The 18,654-nt window shown below is 33.8% G+C and overlaps 1 protein-coding gene across 2 annotated transcripts in view; it reads left to right on the top strand.

The window, feature by feature from the left end:
- The window catches only part of LOC106709712, a 47,536-nt gene that overhangs the window by 25,199 nt on the left and 3,683 nt on the right, over positions 1-18,654 (top strand). Inside the window, exons 3-5 of one of the 2 annotated variants that reach the window (XM_045685008.1) lie at positions 8,479-8,865; positions 10,942-11,163; positions 12,912-13,136. In XM_045685008.1, the coding sequence (XP_045540964.1) occupies positions 8,479-8,865; positions 10,942-11,163; positions 12,912-13,136 (834 nt within the window). The remainder of the gene's footprint in view (positions 1-8,478; positions 8,866-10,941; positions 11,164-12,911; positions 13,137-18,654) is intronic. The other variant, XM_045685009.1, reaches the window with a different exon arrangement.

Here is an 18,654-nt window from a genome sequence, read left to right as displayed (position 1 = left end):
TAAGGACGGAGCCGCGGGCAATACCTAGTTTTTTATAAGGACTACACCATCGTCGACTGTTTTAACACAGTTTCATACAGTTGGTAATTTGATATGGTGTTAAATTAGACTCAAGGTTTCTTAACAAAACCTTCACTTACAATCATTAGCAAATTGACAATCACTATGTAACTTAAGCCGTAACTAATATAGTGTTAAGTGATCAAGTTTAATTCATCTAGTTGAACTTATAATAGATTAAGGTGACATATTAACATTGTAGAGGCTGAAATAACATCTGTTGCATGAATGGGCCGAATCGACTCGTGCAATATCACAACCACACAGAAGACAGACGTCAAGTGGAAGTAATTCCGCGTACAATCTGATGAGTGTGGGTGTAGTAGGAACAGATTTTCGGCTTAAATGTGACATACTATTTGCTTTTATAGCAAAAATAAAGTATTTTCGCCATAGACAAACTGCGAATTTATCTCTGAACCGTTGTAATTACTAAAAACCAGTCGGATAAAAACAAATGAAAATTTGCCTATAATTTAAAGGCCTATCGTTAACGATGCAAAGTCAAAGATATTTTCTCCGGCTATAGATAATAGAGCTGTTAACAAGTTTCCGAACGCTCCCATCACGTAGGAACTAGTCAAATCATCGCGCCCACTTAGCACTTGCAGCCACTTATTGCGCGCTCGAGGCAACACGGATTAAGTAGGAACAATGAATTATAAATCTAGATGTGACATAAAAATTATTATTTACTTTTTTTTTTATTTTTTTTTTTATAAGAGAAGGTGGCAAACGAGCAGCGGGAACACCAAAGTGTTCATCGACGCCCATGGACATCTGCAATACCAGAGGAATCGCAGATGCGTTGCCGGCCTTTGAGAAGGTGATACGCTCGCTTCTTGAAGGAACCTAAGTCGTAGCGGTTTGGAAATACCGCCGAGGACAGACCATTCCACAACGCGGCGGTACGCGGTAGAAAGCTACGCGAAAACCGCACGGTTGTGGATTGCCAGCCATCGAGGTGGTGTGGATGGAACTTGGCGGTCTGTCGGGTCGTCCGATGACGGAACTCGGCGGCAGGAATTGTTCCAAACAACTCTTCTTATAGTTAGAATTATAAAAGGTTAACGGAAATCTTAGGATAATACATTTTCCTACAAAACTGTATGCAAACAGTTTGATTGTGGAATGTTGGAAGCAGATTGTTTAATTAAATCTTTTGTAATCGGAAATGTATTTAAAGGTTATAATTTTGTATCGCCAGTTTTAATTATAAATATTTTTTTTTTTAATTTAGTGTACAGTTGCATCAAAAATAGACTATCTTCAAATACTAATTATTTACAATAAAAAAACAAATATTAAAAAGATTTCTAAGGAGCGTGTGCACAGTTTTAAATATAAAAAATTGCTCTGTCTACAAGTTCCAAATAATAGTTACTATAATGTCAAATGTCTTTAAAAAGTGACAGATCGGTCGCATAGATTAAAAAAATCTCGCGCAACCATAGATAATAGTGCGAGGGATAACTAGACGCCATCTCACGAACTTATAGCGCGTTCAATCATTTATACTAAGCATTTTCCAACGTAACTCAATAGCGTCTCGCATCCATTACAAGTTAAAAGATTTATTACCAACTTCATTTATTGTAGACAAATTTTATTCGAATCGTTTCTAAACGCAAAAGTCAAAGCGAAACAGATCTATATGCCATAGAGAATAAAAAACAAATTTTTATTTTCCGAACGCATCCGAACGCGTCGATGTATCATATCATTTTATTTCAAAATTCGAACGCTTTTTTTTTCTTTTTTATATCGTTGCGTCGATATGTTTATGGCATTTTGAATTTAGGCTCTAAGGACGACTACACTATGAAGTTAAAATCCTTTTTAGCATATTTTATTGAAATAATTATTTTCGCCTATTAAATACTATTCACAATTCCAACTTAATTAAAAATTAAAAATTCTATACACATTTCTTCTTATCTGACTTAGATAAAAAAATCGAATTGAAATTTTAAAAGATTATAACACATTTTCATTTATAATTTTTATTAACAGTTCGTTGTCCGTCTGTATGAAGCCTTATAGCTTGAAACGCGTTGCATCTCGATAACGGGTCTAATGATGGGCACAGATGATAAATCACCGCAGCATCAAACAATATTCAGGAATAATTAATCGGGTGAAGAAAACTAATTGATATAAAGAAATGGTGTAGATTATAATGAATAAAAAACATACAGACGAATGACCTTCTCCGTTTAGAAGTCATTTAATAAAAAAAACACAATTACACTCATAGTTAGTGTCTATGATGTTTGGGAATTTCTTACTAATATTATAAATGCGAATGTTGACATAAATGGCTGAATGGATGTTTGAAGTTATCTCCAGAACGCTTCAACGGATCTGAATGAAATTTGGCATGGATATAAAACATAGTATTTCGCGGTAAGAGAAGTTATTACAATAAAGTAAAACTACTAGCGCCATCTATTGTCACAAAAAAAATCACAATGAAATTCAACCTTATTTATTAAGAGTACACTTTAAAATGAAGCATTAAAAGTTTCGTTTTAAAAGATCCGAAAAATCCTTTCGAACATAGCAATGCACTTTGTTAATTTGCGCTTCTGACCAGATGTTACTCTTTCGACCACAATCAGCCAACGGACTTGTGGAGACAAATACAGATTAACTCGAATGCGAAATAAGTGCTTTCGAATCCGGACAGATACGCTATTACAAATCAAACGCCTAAACTTTGGACTACTTTACACTTTTAGAACTTTGTTAACACCAAAATGGTGGGGGAGGGGATGTAGTAAATATTTAATTCCCTTCCTTATTCCATTATAATACAGGCAACGGATTGGCAAACTTTTCAAAAAAACGGATTAAAAAAAAAACGGATAAATAATGTTACGAATAAAACAAATTTTTAGCCGACTACAAAAAGAAAGAGGTTATCAATTCGACTGTTTTTTTTAATGTGTGTTACCGTGAAACTCCGTCCCTGGTGGTCCGATTTTGATAAAAATTATTTTAATCGAAACGAAGTAGTGCTTTCAGAACGAATAAGTGCTTGCAGATGGGTCCCATTCTTTTTTTGAAATAACTAGAAGACAAGTAGATTTTGAATTTAGCTGCAAAATGTGTTGCGAAAATTATGGACATTTTTGCTTTCAGCGCTTACGTAGGCTAAACTATATGTTCAATATTTTTATGTTCTTCCAGAATATGTTCTACATCTATGCCAAATTTCATCAAGATCTGTTGAGCCGTTCCGGAGTTACCTTTAAACAAACATCCATACATTCGCATTTATAATATTAGTAAGAAGTAAAATAACACTCGCACTCGTTACAATTTCAAAGCAACATGTACGCCTCAATGTGTTACTGACCTATCTACTTTTAGTTCGATTTAGGCCGTCCCTATTTTGTAAAGAGCACTTCTCCCTTTAATTACAATACATTAAACAATTTGTTAGAACACTTGAATAACACTCTGGGGGATTTGTTAATGTTTTTAAATCGAATGTACTGTCAAAGCAAAAAGTGTTATTGATGCATTTACATTTGAAATAGAACGTACAGTCAAGTGAATAAATCGGTTAGATACATTGATGTATTTGTTTTGTTTTTTTAATTTTTACGTAATGACATAAAGATAAATTGCATCTAAAAGTAATTTTAGATTTAGAAATAACTAGAAAGAGATTGCTTAATTTATATTTGTATTTCAAAGTAGTTGTTGCCTCCATCTTCGTCAGAGCAAATAAAAATCTTAGTTACTCTGGCACACATAAGCTACCTTTTAGTTAAAGTCCCTTCAAAATAGGTTCAGCTGTTTCTGAGGAGCCGTTTTTTGTGTCATTTCCTAAACAAAAGAAAAACCATTACAAGACAGTACGATAATGATTTAAAATTTTGATATGCGCTAGTGAGCACCTACAACAATATTCCCATCCATTTTACTATTAAAAAAATAATACTGTTCTATAGATGTGCTATAACATTTATCAACGCTAAGATCTCTCAAATAGTTGAATCAAATAATATCTTAATATATATAAATCTCGTGTCACAATGTTTGTCCTCAATGGACTCCTAAACCACTTAACCGATTATAATAAAATTCGCACACCATGTGCAGTTCGATCCAACTTGAGAGATAGGATAGTTTAAATCTCAAATTATAGTCGCAATTTTAATTTATTGCTAATTATTTGTCTGTTATTATTTGACAGTCACAATTATCTGTTAACTCCAAATGATTCTAACAGATGTCGATACCTTTCGACTGGGTTGAGTAAGTAATCAATAGATGGCCCTGCTATGGTAAATCTACGAACGTGTCATATAAGCTTATTAACTGCGCGCGGACGGAGTCGCGGGCGACAGCTAGTAATATAATAATATTTTTTGTAACACTTTCGTGTATGACTGTACTTATCCAAACACTTGTCGATACGGGAACTGCTCAGCGACCAATTCGCGTCTGTTTAACGAGCCGTGATTGAGCCGGAGTGACTTGTGGTCGTGGTGAGTCGAGGGGTTGAGGTAAATTTATGAACATCTACTTGATGGTACACGCGTGCGAGCATTACTGTCTACTGTTATTAGAATAAATTGGCTATTTGTACATTTTATATCTATTTATATGTTGTATTAACTAACTTATCGTATATTTAGGAATACTCACTGTTGTACAACCTCAATAATATATCTTGTACTTTATTTAACACTAGATGTCGCGACTCTGTCTGCGCGGTATTAAAAAAAACTTAATAAGTACCCTATATCGACGCTGGAAAGCATAAACGCTGTAACCCTTGAAATCGCGAATATGTTTTTCACACGTTAATAATTTCAACTATCAAAGGATAATGATTTTATTATAGGTTAGCACAAACTACACAACATTGCTAAATACCGCACGCTTGTAGGCGTATCAGCTCACGAGTTATCATTTTTTGGCTCTCCTGTAAAGTTCATACTTTCGGGGTTACAGCGTTTACGCTTTCTAGCGTCGATATGTTCTTCCAGATTATGTTCTACATCAGTGCCTAATTTCATTAAGATCCGTTAAGACGTTCCGGAGATACATTCAAACAAACATCCATCCATCTAAACATTCGCATTAGTAAGACTAGGCGTTCTCCGCTGTTTAATTATTCGGAATTAAAAAAAAATAAGTAGCCTACATGTTCTTCCAGGCTATGTTCAATATCTATGCTAAAACATCGAGATCCTTTGAACCGTTTTCGAGATACTTTGTTTTTATATCATATGGCAAACGAGCAAACGACCACCTGGATTCGCCGCAATAGCAAGACGAACGTTGCCCATAGACATCCGCAAATGCAGATGCGTTGCCTACCTTTAATCAACGGAAAACGGGACGCACAGAAAGAGGATAATTTTCCTTCCTATGCGTCCCCTCTTCCGCCGAATCCACTTACCCTTCCTATCCTTTCCTAATAAGAAAAGGGTGGGAAGGGAAAGACGACTAAAATTAGTCCTCCGTCACCACACTCATCAGACTGTACTTGGAATTACTTCCACCTGACGCCTGTCTTCTGTGAGGTCGTGGTATTTCACTGAGGGAGGCCAATTCGTGCACCCAACAAATATTGTTGTTGCGGGATCTACCACTGTTTAACATACTTTCGCATTTATAATAGTAAGATCTCTTAAATTTGTTTTCCTCTCTTCGGTACCGCTTTCCTTGAATACGAGTAGCAATACATAGTTAAATATTACAGTCCATTACAAACAATACAAATTGGATTAGAGGTCAGTAGGGATAGAGAAGTATCTATTAGTTTGTGCCCTGAGAATTGCAGTTAGTGAGGGGAAGTTTGGATGATATTATACAAGAGGTGATCATTTTTAAAATTAATTATTTTCTATAAAAATTTTGTATGGAAGCTTTACGAAAAAAAAATACTATAACTTAAATATGTTTTCTCAAAAATTAAACACAATTAAAAGAAAAAAAAACGAAATTTATCTATTTTATTACAGTAGAAAGTATTTTTTTTTACTTTTTAAAAACCCAAGCAGTGTAATAATTTCTCAATATTAAAACTAATGACATTATCACTTTCCCTACATACATCTCTATGAGCTGATCCATACATACTTCAGTCTTCCTATATCTTTGTTTTATATATCACTAGCTGTCGCCTGCGACTCCGTCCGCATGGAATTAAAAAAGAACTTAATTTGTAGCCCATTTGTTCTTCCATACTATGTTCTACATCCATGCCAAATTCGATCCAGATCCGTTGAGATGTTCTGGAGATACCTTCAAACAAACATCCATCTAAACATTCGCATTTATAATATTAGTTAAATTATTGCGATTAAAAAAATTGCACCATAACAATATTATCATCATCATCAGCTCACTATACGTCCCCACTAATGGGCTCAAAGCCTACCCTAAGTTAGGAGTGACTGGCCATAGTCAACCATGCTGGCTAAGTGCAGGTTGACTTCACACATTTGAATTTCTTTCCTTCAACGTAAGAACGTCGGATAAATGTACATATGTAAAACGAGAATTGAAACACATTGGTACATCGCGGGATTCGAACCGAGGATCTGAAAATTACAAGTCAAGTGAGCCAGCGACGCTCTTACGAAAAATTGTCGCAATTTAATACTGCTTCTTTTTACATAACAACGACCAATGTTAACTAAATCAAAAGTGCCATCATGGGGTGGATTTGTAACCGATATGTTTATTGCTTGTCACATTGACACCCAATTGAATGTGTCAGTTTGACAGTTGGGGACTCAATGAAGGGAAGCGCTGTCAAATTTGACATTTTAATGGCGTTTTTCATTAAATAATAACTAATAAATTTTATGTTATAGACCTACTTAACTGACCCGGTGCCACAAGTCTCTTGTATTGTAGATGCATTTTCTATGCTAAAGTAGGGTTTTATAATTTTCTGACAGACCTAACCACGATACGCCTCTTTCATCGGCTCACGGATAAACCACAGTCAACTTGTTTCTTGATGTATCGCTTGATGACAGCAACCGCTGCCCATAGATATCCGCATTTGCAGATGCGTTGCCTACCTATAATCGAAAGAGGAGACGCACAGAAAGATAATATTTCCCCTTCTTATACGTCCCCTACTCCGTCAAATCCACTTCTTCTTTCCATCATTTTCTTTTAAGAAAAGGGTGGGAAGTGAAAGAAGAATAAAATTAGTCGTCTGTAAAGCAAACTCACCAGAATAAATGCGAAATGATTTCTACTTGACGCCTGTCTTCTGTGTGGTCGTGGTATTTCACCGAGCGATCAGCCTATTCGTGCAACAGGTGTTGTTGTTGGCGACTACCATTTTATGTATGTAACTGACCTCTATTAATTAAATGCAAAATATAGTTTTTGTGCCTATTTGATGTCCGCCATTTTGGCGCTGATAATATACTCGTAGATAGAATTAATTGTCACGTAACTTCAACAGGCCTGTTTAAATCGGAAAGAAGCAAAAGATGTCGTTTCCAAGCAATCGCATAACCATTTATAGAGATCAGTTATTTACGTTGATATAAATAAAAAATTATAAGACATCAGTTATTACGATCAAGCTTACGTAATCAACACAGCGCCCTTTCCCGCGAAGAAAGTTAACTGACTAAATTACTTTTACCATTGACAAATACGAAGATAATATATTTGTATGCAAAATTTAAAAAGCAATGTATGATTAATTCAATAATATTTTTAAGAAAAATAAAATAAAAATGTGAATTTTGTGATTTCATAAATCGATTCTAAAATCTCGCAAAAATACGATGACCTGTCATGGCGTCTTCAGTGACGTCACGCCATGTTGTACTATGGAATGGTATCTGTGTAGGGTTGCCAGGTCGCCAAACCTACTAGACGGACAGATCAGTCAGTTTGGCCGGACATTTTGGTACAAAGGTCGGACACCCTATATTATTTAGGATTTTGTGTCAGTATTAATAGGTACACTCTCGTTTGAGAAATGTAAAAAGCCTAACAAAAGCCGGAAAACCGTTTATTTTGGCCGGCTACCTATGTCTGCTTTATCCGGACGCCTGGCGACACTATATCTGTGCATGTTGTTGTGATACTGAATTCGCAATTTTTGTACAGAACTGAAATTAATCAAAATGCCAAAGGCGTCGTCCACGTGACGTCATGCTTTCTTATAGTGTTTCCTGTCACGTTACAGAATGTCTAATTTGTACGATTTAGATTTCTAAAAATTGTAATAATCTTGATTTATTGTAATAAAAGTTATTGCTTTTTGTTATCTCTGTAGCATAGAGAATCATCAGAAAATCAATTTCATCCAAATTACTAGGTGAATGTACACAAGCTAGTTCTTATTATAACTAGTATTCAAATAAACTGGTGATATTTTTTATTCATTTTATAGCGTTCTTTCTATTGTTACAGAAGAGGGATAAAACTACGTCAGCTGACCGACGGTCGCCATCTTGTTCAAGTAATTTACACACCAGATGGCGTAATACAAGATTGCGAATATCTTGCCGATAGCAAAACTACTAGAAACTTCCTAAAAACATTAAGAAAAGAATTAAAATTAGCACTAGAGGAGCAAACTTATAAAATTTTAGAGAAAAACGACAATGAAGACGAAAGATTTTACCGCCATTTTGGAAATGTCACTTTGAGGTTATTAAAGGACAATGAAAAATTACCGCCAGATATCGCCAACTGGTTAAATTATGACAGATTAAAAATGGAATGTTTGGAAAGACATGAAGAATTGACTTATATGATGTCAAATAAAAATAAAATTGGAGAAGAAGTATTAACAAGGTAACTATTTATTTAGAAAAAAAACATTAAGAAGTTATACGCTTTTTATTAGTTTTTTAATTACAAGAAAAAGGTTGTTCAAAAATCGGAGTAATTGTGTTGCCCAATGTTAAAATAAAATAAAATGAAATAGGTAGTTTTAGAATTGGCTTTGCCATATGACTTTATTTTGTTATTAAAGCGTGTAACTTTGAAAATGTATTGTGCGACAAACTTATCTGGCCATTTGCGTATAAGATTTCTAAGTCTTTTGTAAGTATTTTCTAACAGAATGAATCGCGGTAACAGCGCCACTCCGGGCCAAATAATTTTAATGCACTTTATGTACATAGAATAATAAATGCACCGTTTTATTATCTGTGGTCTATTTATATCATAGGTTACATCACTCTGATCTTTACAATTTCTTTACGACAATGCAAGGACTTCTTTTTTCATCGACACTATTTTTTTTTTTCCTTTTTATCAGTCATTCTGTGACTAACCAGCAATATTGGGAAAATTACCTTTCTTTATATTTAATTTATTGTAAAATATTATATGTTCTTGGTTTCTAACAATTATATTCTTCACACTCAATTTTTGAAATAAAATATAATTTATAATATAGTCGAACCTGGATAAGGGGGAATCCAACGAAATATTTCTCTCGCTTATAGAGGTTTCCACTAACCCGAGGTTCTCGCTTCTAGCAGTCTTCCGTCAGGACAGGACAATGACTCTCGCTTGTAAAAGTTTCTCGCTTCCTCAGGTTAGACTGTATTTATTTTACGTTTTATTTCTGTTAAAAATACGATACCGATGAAATGGCTGGAATAAAAACAAAACTTCAAAATGCTTTACATCATAATATGCAATGATTTTCGTTAAACAATTAAGTAAAACTAGCTGTCACCCGCAACTCCGTCCGCGCGGAATTTAAAAAAAAAAACTTAATTAGTAGCCTATGTGTTCTTCCAGATTATGTTCTACATCTGTGACAAATTTCAGCGAGATCAATGCAGCTGTTCTGGAGATAACTTGTAACAAACATCCATCCATCTAAACATTCACATCTATATATATAAAAGAAAGTTGTGTTAGTTACACTATTTATAACTCAAGATCGGTCGAACTGATTTATCTGAAAATTGATGGGGAGGTAGCTTAGAACTAGGAGACGGACATAGGAACTTTTTTATCTTGTGTGCATTTTTTCATTCCACGCGGACGGAGTCACGGGTAAAAGCTAGTTTATAATATTACCAGCTGTAGTCCGGAACTCCGTCCGTGCGGAATTAAAAAAAAACTTAATTAGTAGCCTATGTGTTCTTCTAGACTATTTTCATCTATATAAATTTCATCCAGATCCGTTAAGCCTCTCCTGTGATACCTTCTAACAAACATCCATACATATAAAAATTATCATTTATAATATTAGTAAGATACTTGATTTACTAACGAATAATCTTTCAATATCATGGTGTTAAAACTATTTTTTCTTACACTGTAAATATGCTTTGGAAAATGTTTTTCACTTCTGCCATAAATTTGTTAGCTGGAACCTCGCAGCTGAAAAAGTCTCTTAGTCTTTCCTTCACGATCACAATATCTCGTCTCCTTCATATTCATCGTCCTAACAGATTTTGTGAATTGGGTGTAACAACAACGAAGATAATAAATTAGTAAAAATGAACTCTATTTTTTAACTTTAAAGTGAGAGTGCTAGACGTTTTTGAATGTGGATTATAGGTTATGCTAAAAATTAACCAAACTACCTAGGTCGATTTCGAAAATGTCATTGTCTCTGTGCTCAATTTGATTCATTTTACATTTCATAAGATTACGTATTTGCGTGAATGGTAACATTTTATCTACCAAGCATTACTAATAAAGCAATAAAGAATGTATTTAAAATCTACCAATAAGATAAGTTTTTTCTAAAATGACAACACTGGAAGTTTTCTTTAACACCGCGCTGTAGAAACCAACCAACATCATTTAATTTCATAACTTCTAACATCCATCGCATGCTTTAACAATCATACGATTTAAAATCCTACCAAAAATAATTAACTAACATGTAACCAATAACAGGTCTAGAAGATCGTTCAGGGAGAATTTTATAATGCCCGGAACGAAATGGTGCGGAGCCGGTCAATTAGCGGAAAGGTACAACGAACTAGGCGACGATAGTAATGAAGATATGTGCTGTAGGGCCCACGACAATTGCAGGGCCAACATCGGCGCCTTCAGAAAGCGTTTCGCCTATTTTAACTATAGGCCGTATACGATCTCGCATTGCCGTTGCGATAGGAGGTTTGTTTCTTTTTGTTTTTTTTTTTGTTGAAAAAATCTACCGATTTGGTAGTTGTTTTTTGGATTGAGTTTTGGTGGTGGTCATGCTTTGGATAGGTTCTGATTATTTTTAATGAATGAATTTAAATATTATGCTTTGATTAGAAATTGTTTGTCTCTTTTTTAAAAGGAAATAAAAGATATCAATTTAGTAGTTTTGGAGTTTGAAATTACAATAATTTCTCTTTGTTGAATGATTGATTCAGTCATTTTAGAAATTTATTTTATTTTAATTTCTAAACCTTATTACTTGTCACACAAATACCCTACGCATTTGAGTGATAAAATTTGCATTTTTATTTACTTTTTACGTTATGAATATATCTGAACTTGTCCAAGGCGATATTATTTTTACTAGCAACCCCATCTTGCTACAAAAAACGTCATCAACGGCTTTTAACATTTTGGCGGGATTAAGGAAAATTACACCATTGTTTTTGGTTTTGGTAACAAAATGTTTTATTTTGATTTGTCTAGATTTAAATAAGTTTGTTGCTTTTTATAAAAAACAATCTTATTTCTTACTAATATTATAAATGCGAATGTTTAGATGGATGGATGGATGGATAAACATTTGTTATTACGTATCTCCAGAACAGCTAGACGGATCTCGCTGAAATTTGGCATAGATGTAAAATATAGTCTTAAAGAACACATACTAATTTTCTTTTAATTCCTCGCGGATGGAGTCGCGGGCGACAGCTAATTGGACATAATTTCAGACTTCCTATAATCTTACTAATATTATAAATGCAAATGTTTAGATGAATGGATGGATGTTTGTTTGAAGGTATCTCCGGAACGGCTGAATTGATCTTAATGAAATTTGGCATACATGTAGAGAACATCTGGAAGAACACATAGGCTACTAATAAAGTTTATTTTTACACTGTTACTATCTCTGTTTTTCTAAGAAAATGAGTGAGATAGTAATACACTTGTTACCATAGTGTCAATTTAAAAACCTAAAAGTAAAACACCATAAAGTCAGTAAGGATCTATTCCATTAAATAAATCTAAATTTATTTAACCTTAGGTTCCCGGTAAAGATGGTCATTAGAGATAAACTGGGCGCCTTTATTGTGGTACTAAATCATAAACTTTTAATGTCCAATCAACGTCACAGACTAAAAATCTTCCCACGAACTATCTTTTAATAATACAATCCTGAGTTTCAAATGTCGTGGCAGTTGGGACACATTTTGTCTCTGTTTTTTCAAAGACAATTTGAGAGATGACATTATGTGTCACTGCAGTCATATGAACAAAGTAAACTGTTCTAAAAGTACGTAAACGTATAACATAAATTACAGTACTTGTGAAAATCGTTAAAATATTATTGTAACATAAATTTAACATCGACTTGATCCCTTATATTAAAGTAATATCTACTTTCACATCGACCGCGATATAAAGATATCAGATCTCCGTAGTTGGTAATTAGCGGTGCCATAGACAACTTTTATTTATTTTCCCTCCCTAAGTGCGCAATAAAGTAATAAAATCCAGTGATCTATGGTACGTTTGTTGACGCGTCGATTTTATAGCTCAATCCGATTCTATGACCAATAAGGATTATTGTTTACTACCATAAAATGACGGTGGTCTTAATACTGGCAACATTTACAACGAAGTCTTTGCATTGTCGTTCGAAAATTAAAAAAAATGTTTTTAAAAATACTGGCCGCAATAAAAAATAAACTCGACAGAAAAAAGCGGGACGCTATGGAGTTACTACGAGTGCCTGGTACAAAATGGTGCGGCAAAGGATTCTCTGCGACACATTATTCCCAACTTGGAGGTTATACACGTACTGACAGATGCTGCCGAGTTCACGACTTAAGGTGCCCATTTTGGATCGGCGGTATGGAGAAGAAATATGGACTTTACAACTGGCGAGTGAATACACTAATGCATTGCCGATGCGACGAAAGGTTCGTACAGATAAAAAAAATACAAACTGCAACTAACAGAAGCATGAATGTAATATTGGTTTGAAGCACTTTAGCCCTCAAATTGTTCAGATCGTTAAACTATTGCAAGTTACGACAAGTTGTTGGTTAGTTGAAATCGTTAGAGTTGAAATTGTTGTAACAATTCGAGTATTGTTAGTAGATTTTTAGATTTCACAACTTGCAACATTCGATGTTCAATTGTCTATTGTTATTTTAGATAGTACCGCCAATAGAATAATAGAATTAAATTTATTTTTTATTTAAACATTAATGTTATTGTTTATTTCCTGCCATTATTTATTTTATCTACATTGCTTCTTATTACGTGTGGCTTTTGTTGTTGTAAACGTATTGATGTAAAACATTTTTGAAATACGAATAGCAATTATTTTATTCGTTTTTTTTTCTAAAATCAATTATCAGGCGCTTGATATCTACCGGTGGCGAAAATGACGTTTAGAAGACAGAGTCTGTCTTGATTGTGTAATTAAATTCTTGTATTGAAATGTAAGTTATCAATACAACCTGACACACCTTCGTCTAAGCTCTGGAGACATTATAGAAGGTGTGCCAGGATAATTTATGAGCACCAATTAGTTCGATCTGATACCATCGGATTTTTTTGTAATTGTCTTCTTTGGAACAACGGAAGGTGTGGAGTAAATAGCTGTATAATTATTTTTCAATTGATTAATTGTCACTTACAACAGTTTTAGTAGTGTTTAATGATTTACTTTATTGAAATACATAAACCCTGATTTAATCAAATTTAATGATGACAGATAAATAACTTCATAACAATGTTCATTTGAACTCTTTCGCTAAATGGTTATATCGCGGGTTTTTCTAATGCCTTTTTTTTGGAATATTCCGAATCTGAACATTCCAAAGTTAGTAGTAATAAGTTTATTTGAGACAAACTCTCACCAACTACATAAGTTCACTTTTGCATTATAGATTTATCTTGTTAGTATTTTCTTCTTTTATACATATAACCCAAACGAGAAAAGTATTATATCAATATAAGTTATATAATAGCTTCTCGTCAGCTTATAGCTTTTATAATATTTATTTAATGTTTTGGTAAATATCATATTCTTTTTGCATTTAAAAGAAGTGTGAACTTTTAAGAAAATAAAACTAATTACAAAGCCACTCCACAACTGACTATGTTCTAAATAATTCATATCTTTTCCGACGACAGGGTTGTACTTTTTTTTTACATTTATTTTACTACTTTTTTTTTTCAACAACGTATAGACGACTGAGGTATGTCTCAATTAATGTGCCATGGTGATTACGAGAAACATTTGGGTCCATTTTAAGAGATATATTGTAGTGATTTGTGCCGCTAATCTCTTGTAGATTGTGGACGTAAAACGCTATCAAAGTGTTGACTACAGAAAAGGTGGATTTATAATTATTAATCGTAATATTCTATCCAATAGGAATTCTTTTTATTTAGTGCTCTGCTAGAGTCTTTTGTTGTTCTGAGAGTTGTTTGAAAAATGTTTCTTCTAAATAAGATTGTTATAATCCTGAAATGAACATTTAAATATCTTAAACTATAATATTTCAAGTAGAATACAGAATTAAAATAAAATAATTACTTATATGTCAGTAAAGGATCTAAGGATCGAAGGAAGTAATCTTGTCAAATATACATACACACACATACATATACACATGTGCGCGCTCGCGGACACATACAAGCATACTGTAGAAATAAGTACCTATTTAAGACTTCGATTATATATATATAAGAGAAGGCACTACCTCCTGTAACACAGGTACATACCACAGAAGAGTCCTAAGAAATTGTAAAATTTTGTGGAACAATATTTTTTTTTTTCAAATATCTTGGCGGTTCAAGGTCTTCGGCGCGATATGCAGTGACCTCCCCCCACATCACGCTACGCCGCGCGACGTATCCTATGCGATTCGCGAGTAGGGTTGCCAGGTCGCCAAACCTACTAGCCGGACAGACCAGCCAGTATGACCGGACATTTGTGTAGAAAGTTCGGAGACCCTATATTATTTAGAATTTTGTCTCAGTATTAATAGGTACACTCTCGTTTGGGAAATGTAAAAATCCTAACAAAAGCCAGAAAACCGTTTATTTTGGCCGGACAAGCAATCAAAAACGCTGGACGCCTGGCAACGCTACTCGCGAGAAATAAAGAGCCTCTAAGATATCTGAAAGCTATATTAATGATATAGCTTTACTGAAAAATGCACTTTTTATCATATAGGACCCATTTTCAATCTGTTAAAATTACTATTGTAACTACTAATATTGTAACTACGAATGTTTAGATCAGGGATCCCCAAACTATATTGGACAAGTGACCCCCTTTTCCAAAATGAACTGTTACCTCAGACCCCAAGGCCAAATTACCTACTTTTAAGATCAATTATTATTATTATTAATTCTGACTTAGGTCAATAGAAGACAGAGTGAGAATTAGCAATGCTTTAAGTAAAATATCGACCACTTTGAGAATCCCTGCTTTAGATAGATCGATGAGTGTTTGTTTGAATGTATCTCCGGAACGGCTCAACGGATATTGATGAAATTTAGCACTGATGTAGAACATAATCCGAAAGAACACATAGGCTACTTATTAAGTTTTTTAATTCCGCGTAGACATAGTCCCGGGCAACAGCTAGTATAGGTATAATTATAAAACTAATCGAATTCAAATAAGCCATTAAAACTATTAACACAAAAAGGGATCAAGTCGTAGATTTTAAATAAATGATAGTGATAGACTAAGAAAAAAAAACACTCGAATTGTAGAGTCTATCATACGAACCCATCTTTGATTTTATCTATGGTTTGGAGATGCTAAGAATCCTTATAGCTGTCAATGTATAAAAAAGTCAGGCATTCATATAATGCGTTGAAACATCTAGTTAGTTTTATAAGGCTTTAATTGACCTTTTTACAGCAAAATCACATTTTTTTGTTTAACTAAAAATTATTTCTTAAGAAACGTAGGTTATATAGTTTTTAGACTTTAGATTGCAACAAAGAACGAAAAAGTATATCGTTTTTCGCGCGTAAAAATTTTCTAACCTCAAAACTAATTTTTACTTTTGTAATACTAAAATGTGACATATTTATCTTATTTTTTCTTACTAATATTATAAATGTGAATGGTTTATGTATAGATTGATGTTTGTTCTCGCTGAAATTTAGTATAGATGTAGAACATAGTCTGGAAGAACACATAGGTTATTTATTTAGTTTTTTTTAATACCGCGCGGAAGGAGTCGCACGCAACATCTACCATCCACACATCCAAACATTCTGATTTATAATATTAGTAAAAAAAACTTGAAAGGTGTCAAGGGACACCCGGATGGAACGAAGTTCCTTTCGATTAATTAGTGAAGGAACCAATGTTTATTCTATGAATAAAAAACTTAAGTCTTCACAAGTACATTTTATTTCTATGAATTTTCGTTATATATTGTCACGTCGTTGCCATGGTGAAGTAGCGCTCATTCGTCGTTAACATACTTACTATAGCAAAAAGTGTCGTGACAACTTTTCGTAAGAATTTTTTCCGTCTAGCCCCCTTTCACAACGCGCGATAAGGAACTTCGTTCCAATAAAATAAACTTGTAACTGTATACTTGTATGGTATCGTTAATAATACCAGATAAATCCACCCTAACAAAATTCATCGTTTAACAACAGAAAAGAACCTTTCCGTTTCGATTAACAAAGGTAATAGTTATCTCCAATAAACGACAAAGAAACCATCTCCTCCCTACACCTTTCCACCCTTATTTGACGTTCATAATTTATGTATTGTCACACAATGTAGTTAACCTCCAAAGTCGTATTATTCACACATTATAAATCCTACGAAGCGTGCTGATAAGTGGAAAGAAAAGATGGCGGACGCCCCGCCTATTGACAGATCGATGACAGCGTTATGGCGCGGTTTTTACATATTTTAATTTTTAAATTATATTTTATACAAGATGTAAATTAATTTGGCGAAAGATAAATAGTTAAACAATATGATATGCAAAAACTTAAGCCATAAATCCGTATGCGTGTGAACAAATTGAGACGTGCCTTCAAATTATTTAAAAAAAAAATTGAGTTCGATCTGTCTGATCTATTTAACAGGTATATTAAATTATTATTTATTTCTAAGTTGATATTTCAAGTTTAAAAATATGAGTTAAAACTTTTCTTTAGTTTTTTACAGACCAAGGTTATTGACATATTTTTATTCGAAGCCTCCGAGAATATTTTTGTGAAACTTCATACTTAAAAACCAAAGTACAGTTAATAAAATCCTTGAAGACATACAAGTCGAGTACACCTGTTTATTCTGTGCTTTCCGCGTCATTACGCGCCCATTCAGCCGCGCGCGATTTTCGAATTTCGAACGTCTTTCAAGATGGCAGCGGTGCTGTAGAATTGACGCTTTTTTTAAACGAATTTGATAAGAGAATATTTTATTTTATACTGGAGTCGAAAAATGAAACAGTTCGGTAAAAACTTGCGGTTACATTTTCAACTAGTGATCATTTAACGGTATAATTATTTTCTTTAAAGTATAAAAAAACGAAGTTGTCAATGGTTTCACAGCGAAAATAATACCGAAAAATGTCTTTTAGAAGTATCATTAAAAAAATTTGCCACAAAAAAAAACACAAAGAACATATCGTAAAATTTAATCGCAATCAAACCGTCAAAATCAAAGAACCAACTAACCGTCTACAATTATTTTTCTTTACTTCAAAGAACGATAAAGGCATACGGGCTGAAACAAAACTACAACTTCACAACCTCCTTGGAATAAAAATACTCCTTGCTGACCGGCGCTTTCGGTTAACGAGTAAAAAAAAACAAAAGTCGTTCTGCCATTTTTGTATTTTCACTAATTCTTTTTCGGCGGTAATCCCCGCTTTTGTTCTGAGGGCCCGCATCGAGTCGATGTTTGCCACTTGCTACTGTAACTAAGCCACTTATGGTAACACAGCCGATAGAATGTTGTTACATTAATATATCGATATCGATATTAATTTTTTTTTTACATTGGTATTCTTTTGCCCAAAATTCTGTTCTCGAAACTTATAAAATTTAGACTGTTATTATTAATTTGATATATTGAAATCGATTTAAATTTTCAATCATCGTCAGAGCACTTATGTAGTTTGTAGGCGTCGCATAATTTCATTTTGAATTAAACTGCGGATCTTTAACAGTGATAGATTTCGCAACAACAATTTTTGTTGGGTGCACGAATGGGCGGGGTCGACCGGTGAAATACCATAACCACACAGAAGACAGGCGTGAAGTGGAAGCAATTCCGCGTTTCGTCTGATAGGTATGCGTGCCGAAGGCCTAATTTTAACCCACGTTCCTTTCCTACTCTTTTCTTATAAGGAAAAGATGGAATGGGGAAATGAATTTGATATAAAATCTTTCTGTGCGTCTCCTCCTTTGTCGTTTAAACGGCAACGCATC

The sequence above is a fragment of the Papilio machaon genome, chromosome 28 (assembly GCF_912999745.1).
Source record: "Papilio machaon chromosome 28, ilPapMach1.1, whole genome shotgun sequence".
NCBI lineage: Eukaryota > Metazoa > Arthropoda > Insecta > Lepidoptera > Papilionidae > Papilio > Papilio machaon.
Note: the sequence above shows the minus strand (reverse complement) of the source record. Positions and strands in the feature narration are given on the sequence as shown.